The sequence below is a fragment of the Pieris rapae genome, chromosome 9 (assembly GCF_905147795.1).
Source record: "Pieris rapae chromosome 9, ilPieRapa1.1, whole genome shotgun sequence".
Taxonomy (NCBI): domain Eukaryota; kingdom Metazoa; phylum Arthropoda; class Insecta; order Lepidoptera; family Pieridae; genus Pieris; species Pieris rapae.
Window position 1 is genome coordinate 3,021,358 of NC_059517.1, and position 8,989 is coordinate 3,030,346.

General features: G+C 33.6%; 1 protein-coding gene across 1 annotated transcript; it reads right to left on the bottom strand.

Moving 5' to 3' along the window:
* Positions 1-5,271: 5,271 nt before the first annotated feature.
* Positions 5,272-6,574, bottom strand: LOC110999737 (homeobox protein SIX6-like). The gene has a single exon (XM_022268949.2). The coding sequence runs from the start codon at positions 6,563-6,565 to the stop codon at positions 5,747-5,749; it is 819 nt and encodes a 272-aa protein (XP_022124641.1). The 5' UTR covers positions 6,566-6,574; the 3' UTR covers positions 5,272-5,746.
* Between the last annotated feature and the right edge of the window lie 2,415 nt (positions 6,575-8,989).

An 8,989-nucleotide genomic window follows, 5' to 3' on the forward strand; every position in this document is an offset into this window, starting at 1 on the left:
AATGTTACCTTATTATATGACAAACCTGCACAGTTGTCCCAAACTTCACGCACAACAGACACCTTTAGGAGAAAGATCAACTTATTAAATATTGATAATTGTTTTTTTTTTTAACTTATGTTTTATATATAGTAAAGACTCCAATTTCACGTCTATATTCTTGATATATGAGCAAATTGGCATCGCGTTATGTATACAATGGGTACATATATCGCTCTTGGAACATACGGACGATATATGTCAAAAACGTGTGAATACATAATTTTTGTTGGCTCGTGATGACCTTTGTCAAAGAACTTGATATAGTCAATCGCTATGAAAGCATCCCAAAAACAGTTATAATTATTATATAGGGATTAATACTGTAATTATCTTAATAATAGTTACGGTTAAATACTTACAAAACTGTATGATCGATGAAGCATCAAGTTTTTTACAGAATCACTTTGTTTTCCGATCACATCGGAAGGGTGAGTTGAAATCTTGCATTCATAACTTGTTTGTTAAGTAGTTTAATTAGTTGACATTTAAATACTGGAGAAGTTATCGGCATATTCAGAAAATAATTTAAATGTTCACTTGGTGGAAGATTTTAAAATGAAATCTTCATTTGATTCTATGTTGGTAAACACAGTTTTGTTAAATCTTAATAGCAACTAAAACGAGCGAATTAATAATATTCTTGATATACCTATTACCCTAGAAAGTTCGCTCAAAGTTCAAAGTATATGCGTAAAACTATGTTAAATCTTATAGGTTACTTACTTTAATTTTTCTTCAGAATTTTAGTGTCTATCATATACATAATCTGTTAGATTTATTACGCCTTTTTTCAATTTTTTGACAGAATCACAATAAAATTAATAAATAAACTGTATAAACATAAGGATTTTCGCTTAAATTCAGTGGTAAAAAATATTAAAAAAAAATTAAGTATGAAATATAAAATCTGCTAATATTTTTAAAGCCCTTTTCCTATTATTTGGAATCACTGTAACAATCGGATCAATGTTATTACTAATGTAGATTTTCGTTTCAATCTGATAATATTCTTATATTCAGTCATAGGTACAGAGGAATATTTGTGAATCTTTTCACATAAGAAAAACAAGTAATATGTTTACGAATATAATTTTATTAACAATGTTACTTTAATGACTGTACTGAAGTCGATATTTACAATTCATATAATACATTTTTACAAATCTCTCCTACATCTAATCAATGCTTTATTCAAATGTAATGCATACTTTCATAAATATTATATAAAATGTTTCGTTTATCATAACAAATAAATTCACAACTTCATTTGCGCGTAGGTAAATCTATGTTATCACAAAGGTAAAAAGCAAGCGAAAACAGATCTCCCAAATAATTAATTTAATATTTACAAACACAGTTTTGGTAAACATCCAGTTAACTGGATATCAGGGCAAGATTAAACCACATTTTAAACACTGCTTAAAATAAACAAGTCTGTTGTAAATTCGATAATAGTATAGAAATGCTGTGATTGGAGAAACATTTAATAATTTCTTCGAGTTTGTCATTTATATCTTAGTAATAATAAATTGGTATTAATTGAACCTTTAAAAGTGAGCATATAACACAGATATTTTCCCTCAATGAGAAGCCAAGTTCTCAACCGCTTAGTCACAGATGCGCAATCAATTTGTATATGTTTTCTAGACAAGAATTTTTCTATTACTTCCTAGACAATGTATTCAATTATTAATGCCTTCTTATGAAGCACATACCGTTGAATTAGACAAAGAAAAAGCGATATAATTACTTGTGGCGCCGATTTATTAAAAACGTTATGATCCAGTCATAAATTAATTTAATATGCGACTCTCATTAATATTGATTAATACCAAATTAGGAGAGATAATTGTAAGGTAATTAGAAGCAATGACATATTGCATATGTATTGGAGTGTTGTTACGCGACTTGTTACCAGGGGGAAAATATCTATGACCTACACTTCCGGTTATTTCTAAGGTAAAAGATCTTGACATTGACATTTTCAGAAACAATGCGTCATCTTAGCGGCAAAATGAAATTTTATTTATGCTAAGGCTAAACATTGTCTATGGCTCAATGTGGTGATTTGTTTATATGCCGAAAAAAGTTCTTAATAAGTTTTTAATGCTAAGGAATGTTTATTTGTCATAATATAATTTCAAGAGCTGTAAAATATTTTTCTGTATGATGACTTATATGACTCAAAGCGAGATTGTGACTTGTGATGCGACCTTTGTAATCTAATTAATGCTTGAATTCGACAGAAACTAACATTCTTTTAAATTTTTATTTAAACAAAATCTGTGAATTTGGGAAAAAATTAAATTAAACATTTTCATTGTTTATTATCAATTCCTTACTTTTGGAATGGAATAGGTAATAATTATAAAACCTAATCAGATAATTTGATCCATTGAATCCATTATGCTGAACGTTTTGTTCTCATAAAGCTTTATTTTAAATAATTCAAGATTACACTCTCGGATCCCGACAAACTTCACTTATTACTATATAAGGTATCGACTACATTCATTGATACACATAGCTTTATACAATTATTTCCATATATGTAAGCTATTTCGCCGTAAAATAGCATCACACAGACAAAAACACAATGAATGACTTGGTAATTAAACACAACGTTTGTTAAAAAAGATATGTATGACGCAAAAGACGCAACGTCTGTTAAAATTTGGATTTTCTATCTTGACTATATAAAATCCTGCATAGGTATATAAGGGATATACCCAAACAAATTATTAAGAAAATAAATACTAGATTTTTGTATGAAAACGTCTAAAATCTACTTAGTCTTTATCACAAATTTCTAATAGATTGTTAGAATATATTAACACAACAATAACCATATAGAATAATGATTGTCAGCTTAATCAAACCAATAATTATTGTTTGATAACTGTTTATTTTCTCTCAGGATAGAATGATGATCCTGGTAGAAATGCACGCGGCTTAGCCAAGAGAACAGTTTTTTTAAATTCCGTAGAAATTTGTGGGTTATTCTTGCAGTACATATTTAAAATTATTCTTTTTAAAGATGATTCGGGAAGTCTAACAACAGGAACTTGGAACAGCTTTATGTGACTGAAAAAAATATGTTACTTTTTAATTTCATTTTTATAATCTGTATATTTCGTGATTTTATGAGCTATTGTTTCGTGTTGTGGGTTTTGGATATAGTGATATCTATTACCTAGATGTTTTATTGACTTTATTAATTTATAATAATAATTAATATTATCTAGCTTTCATCAGTGGATATCAACGGAATCTCTATTAGAATTTTACAAATAGGTCTCTACTAATATAATACAAATCACAAAAAAAATTGACAATAACACTGCGGCACGGGGCTTGTTCGTTATTAGAGCTAAGGGTAAGATTCAGACAACTAAGACTTCTGTATGTCAGATCCAATAGGCTTATGACACAAATCATACTAAGCGCTTAGTCTATGAATTGAAAATCGGAAGCACAAATAAACTTTTGCTTTTGAATAGGATTTGTACAGCAAACCTACAAAATATAGTATCGAATTTATTCTAGTAAACTTAAACTAGAATACACAAATTGGTAACATCTAATATTTGTTTTTTGACATCACATCACAGATATTACGACTGTCTACAAAAGAGTACATAACATTATAAACTTAATTTCATAAATACTTGCTTAGTTCTTAAGTTCCTTATATGTATTAAATAATGCTTTTTAAAATTGTCCAGACCTCTACCGAGTTTTTAAAAGAGATAGCGAAATTGTATCGATTGCAATGTAGTTCTCAGTATCAAAGACAAAAGTATTAGAAGTTGGAACACCAGTTTCGATTTGGTCTTACTGTGACAAAGTTAGTACACGAATGACTTAACATAAAGGGCGAAAATTGGCGCGAAGTAAACCCATATGTCAAAAAGTAATCGATTTTTGACGCACGACAGATTAGCTTCCCGCTTCTAAATGTTACCCTTAGCATTTATTGAAAAAGAAAATTAAACAGATATGTTTTATTTTTAATTTATAAAATAATGAAATAAATGATTGCCACGTTTTCAAGTATTCTCTATCTGTCTCTTTTTAGCACAGCTTAAAACTTTAAACTCTTTTATAAAAGGTGACCAGCGGTATTGATCTGATATTGTTTATTGTTGCTAAATTAGATCTTGCTATGAGATAGACTCAGTAATGTCTATCTATGGCTAGGTTATTTTCACATTTATATTTGTTTTAAGTCGTTTATTAGTATTCAATATCTATCTATTCGTATTAATAAATGTGAAAACTGTGTACATAAAGGATTTCAAACTAAAAGTGTCAATGAAAAGATAAAGAAAAATAAAAATAAAATATCCTTGTATATTTTTTTTAAAACCTGTTCTTTTAAGAAGAAATTGAACTTTTTGAAATTAATCGCCTGCGACTAAAAATGAAGGTTTTAATTTGTATATTAAAATAAATTTTAACTTTATATTTAATAAATTCAATATTAAATTACAATGACGAAAAAGACACGTTTAATCCTTGTCATAATAGCAAATTAATGTGAAATTCCTGCAAGGGTAAATCAATTAAGAAATAAGAATGTGTTATAGCTGTAATTGACACACGGGAATCTGTGTGTGTAGGGTATACTAAGGTTAGTCTTAGTCCTCTAGACCTCCTAATGGGGATAAAACTGTATTTTATATAAATAAAAAAGCATAAGATTTTACTAGCCAAACCATTGTTTTACCGGGAGTTGAACCTATGACAATCGACTTATAAGTGTTGTCGTCCGTAAACTAGACACATATATGTATCATTATCTACTTCAATATACTTATATACGAAAATTTCACTTGTATTGATTTATAAGTCAACAATTAGGTACCTATTTAATTTAATACGCAATGGGAAAAAGTGAATAAGTCATTTTTAAGTCAAAACAAATACTTGGCAATGTTATAAGTAGGTATGTTAGTTTTTTATTTGAAATCGATAAATATGTGTTTTGCTTTAAAAAAATATATGTTTGACGACATATATTATCACTTTTTTTATTTAACAATCATAATTTAGTACCATTCAAGTACTTATACTTTTATAACCAAACAATAAAGACGTTTTAAAAGTGTTTCTTTTTTGAAGCCTAAATCTAGGCTTTAAACTTGCCACTTAAGAAGTAATAGGCCTACAAAGTATATAAAATTAAGATCAATTTATTTAAAAGTTTCATATTATTTTACACCATATCACAGCATTTCTATGTACGAAAAATTTCTAAGAAATTCTCTACAAATAAATAATTACTTAAAAATTCACTTTTCTACAATATAAATTGCTCACCCTAACGTCATTGCGAATGATAAAATATATCTACAGCTAAGTTTACAACTAAAATTTGATATGATAAATAAATTCTTCATTTATTAGGAAAACTCGGTAAAACACAAATAAATGCGTCTGAAAAAGAAGGGCCTAAAGATAAATAGGCAAGAATGTAAATTTGTAGTCGTTGTGACAAAGTCAGCAATTCCGATTCTATAATCACGTTTTATCATTATAATACAGTACGTACCTGACGCGGGGGCCTCAAGCACAACACTTCAACAATTAAAACCTATAGTAACTATACAACTCACATCACAAGAATCATCTATTGCATCGTCACTTCACGAGAGAAGCGGCAACATTATCACTGTATTTACACTATCAGTCTGACCGCTGGTCACTCTTCGTCCACGTTGATCTCCGAGTCGGCTGAATCTTCGTCGTAAGTCGAGGAAGACGCAAAACCTCTGCCCAAAACTGCTGATCTATTCTTTGCGGCGGCCGCGCGATCTCTTTGCCGCCGGTTCTTGAACCAGTTGCCGACTTGTGTCGGCGTTAACCCCGTCGCCGCGGCTAATTCCCTTTTCTTCGTTGGATTCGGATAGGGATCTTGTAGGTACCACTCTCTCAACAGAGACCTCGTCCTCTCTTTAAAGCAGTGCGTTTTTTGCTCGCCATCCCAAATCGTTCTGGGCAACGGAAACTTCTTCCTGACTCTGTACTTGTCGACTGGACCGAGAGGGCGACCGCGCAATCGTTCCGCTTCTTGGTAATGCGCTTCCAGCCAGAGAGCTTGCAGCTTTGCGTGGCTTGAACGCTGAAATCTATGCCGCTCCAGGATCGAGTAGAGTTCTCTGTGACGTCCCGCGTGAAATGCGACAACCGCGCGTGCTCGGAGGACGGCTTCGCAGCGTTCCAACTCGGCGACATTAGGATGAGCGACGGGTAACGACCACAGGAAACGCGCAAGTCGTTCCACATCTCCACTCTCTTCCAGAGTCTCACAAACGGTCGCCACTTGAGCGGCACTGAAGGAGAGCGTAGGCAGCGGCAGCAGAGGAGTTGGAGCTGCCAGCTCGAGCGAAGAGATAGAGAGCGGCGGCTCAGTGCAAGCGGGCTCGGCGGCGGCACGCTCGGGCGCCGCGGGCCCGCGATGCGCCTCCAGGATGCGCGCGTGGAGCGCCGCCGTCGTGGACTCGTCCCAGGAGCCGCGCATCGGTGCGAGTGAGCGCCGAGTCGCGCGCCGTGTGAGCCACCGTCGTCGGGCGACCGTTCGGGGGGCGTTCCGGGCTCGCTCGCGATTGGCTATCGGTTACCGTGGCGGGCCAATCGTCTGCGCGACCGCCCGGGGGCCGTATAGCTTTCAACCGCGGCGCACTACGTATCCGGCGGGCGCGTTTAACGAGGGCGGCGGGGCGAGGCCCCCCGCGCCGCCATGATCCGTCACGCACACCTCCCGCCCGGCGCGCCGTGATCCCCGACGCCTCGCTTCGATAGATTACCTGCAAACCTGCAATTAATAGCCGCCATGTACTCATCCGGGTGGATTACGCGCTTTTATTTGCGCGATGTACTGATCGATATTAATAAACTCGCCGGTTAATGATTAACATCGGTGGTTGCCCTAACGGAAAATGAGCGAGAGATTGACATAGCTGTTTCTCAAAATAAACATTACAAGTGAAGCAAAAGCTTTTGATTTAAATTAAGTGGTAACATTAAAGTTTATAAGGCACTTAGCCAGCGTTCAAGTCTAACATTTAAATTATACATGTATCAGTATCTTCACGTACATTTAGGTAGGTATCTCAAAAACTGTAATAAAAGTTAGTTATTTTGTGATTTCAAATAGGTAAGTAGGCAGGTTACAATTTATGAACCTATTCTAGTAACACTAAGAATTTTATATTGGTCATGATAAAAATACTTTAACCGTTCGTCTACTGTATTCATTTTATAACCATAGATTAATTTGGACGAAATTACAAATTAATCGTCCGAACCTTAGTTAAAGTATAAACCTTTTGAAGTAAAACTCTAGTATCAAATAGATTCCGTCGCTGTACATCGAGCGAGATTTCACCGTGAAAGCCTTTCCAGAGTATTAAGTTATTGAACGGCAAACCACACCCAGGCACAGGTGGCCCCCACCCCCTGTCCGGGGTATGGGGCACCCCGGGGGCTCGCGTTACTCGCGCACGGATTACATGTATTTTGTTATAATGGATTTTTATTAACTTGAGCGTTATTGTCGGAGCAGAAAGCAAAGGATTTGAAAATAACAGGTCTTCTCGTAATCCGTTGAAGCTTTTCCGTGACATTTGCGATTTGTCTTTTGGAGTATTTTGTTTAATACTTATTTTATAAATAATTATAAAACCTTTATTTAAATTACCCCTGTTTTGCGTGGCTGAACCATGTTTAGAATATGCCTTACGAACGATATTCCTGCCATTTAGGCTTTATTTATTTACCCCTAAGTATAAATATTTAATATACCTATAGTAGGTATATTAAATATTTATACTTAATGTAAATACTATAATGATAAAAAACTGATTGGTATTAATGTATCAATTATATGAATAAGTCCTTTTTAAATGATATATTTTCAGTTATTAAATTGCTACAGATAACATTGTTGTATAATTAAAACCTAGTGAATTTAAGGGTGGTCATAGCAGCTGTCATTAACAAAATAAAGACTATAAATTGTACACCTGGTAAAGTATTGTAAATGGTGATGTGTGACGCTCTTGTGGCATTGCTTACCTTAATACGTAATGAACGTCTAATGTAGTTTGTTTTAAATTAGAAACTAAACGAAACCTATTTTAAATAAGTAACATTAACTATCAAAATATTGGCAAATGTTGTAATTTCTGTCATATTCATTAGGTAGGTACGGAATACATTTCGTCGACTCGAACACAGAACTATAGGAGCAATTATCTAACCCAATACATTTATCTGCTTTTTTAAAGCGGGTAACCACGTAACCATGGCAACAGCAATAATCACCTATAGATATTTTATAATCTACCAGAGACAGGATAAAGTACCTACCTAGTACCTACCCATAACCGATGAATGTCATGAAATCGGATGAAGCAAGATAGTTCAGGATAAATGGATTTATTTATTTATTAACAAAAGCTTACGTTCATTCATAAGAATAATAAGACAAGATTTAATGCAACAAACATTTATAGGCATACTTTACAAACGCGAACAGAAAAAAAAACCCATCCTTATAAAAACTAATGGAAAATTAATTTAGAAGATCCTGGGAGATTTTTAGTATCTGCCTACCCTGTGTATAAATAAATAAAATAGATATTTAACTGTGTAACAATTTTTTTTCGTTACGTTGTACATAGTTTGATTAATGTTTAGTTTTAGTTTTAATTTTTATATCTACTAATTGTACTTAATTGCCCTATATCGTCTGTTTCGTATATTTTTATTAAACAATTTTATCTGTTTTGGCTACAAAGGCAAATACAAATATTACCTAAGGGTTTTCTTTTATAATATGCGTAGATTAATAACGTTACTCAGTGGCTCAACTTTTGTAGTTCTAGGGAAGTAGGTGATCAGCCTCCTGAGCCTGGCACACACCTTTTTGGACTCAGGCAAG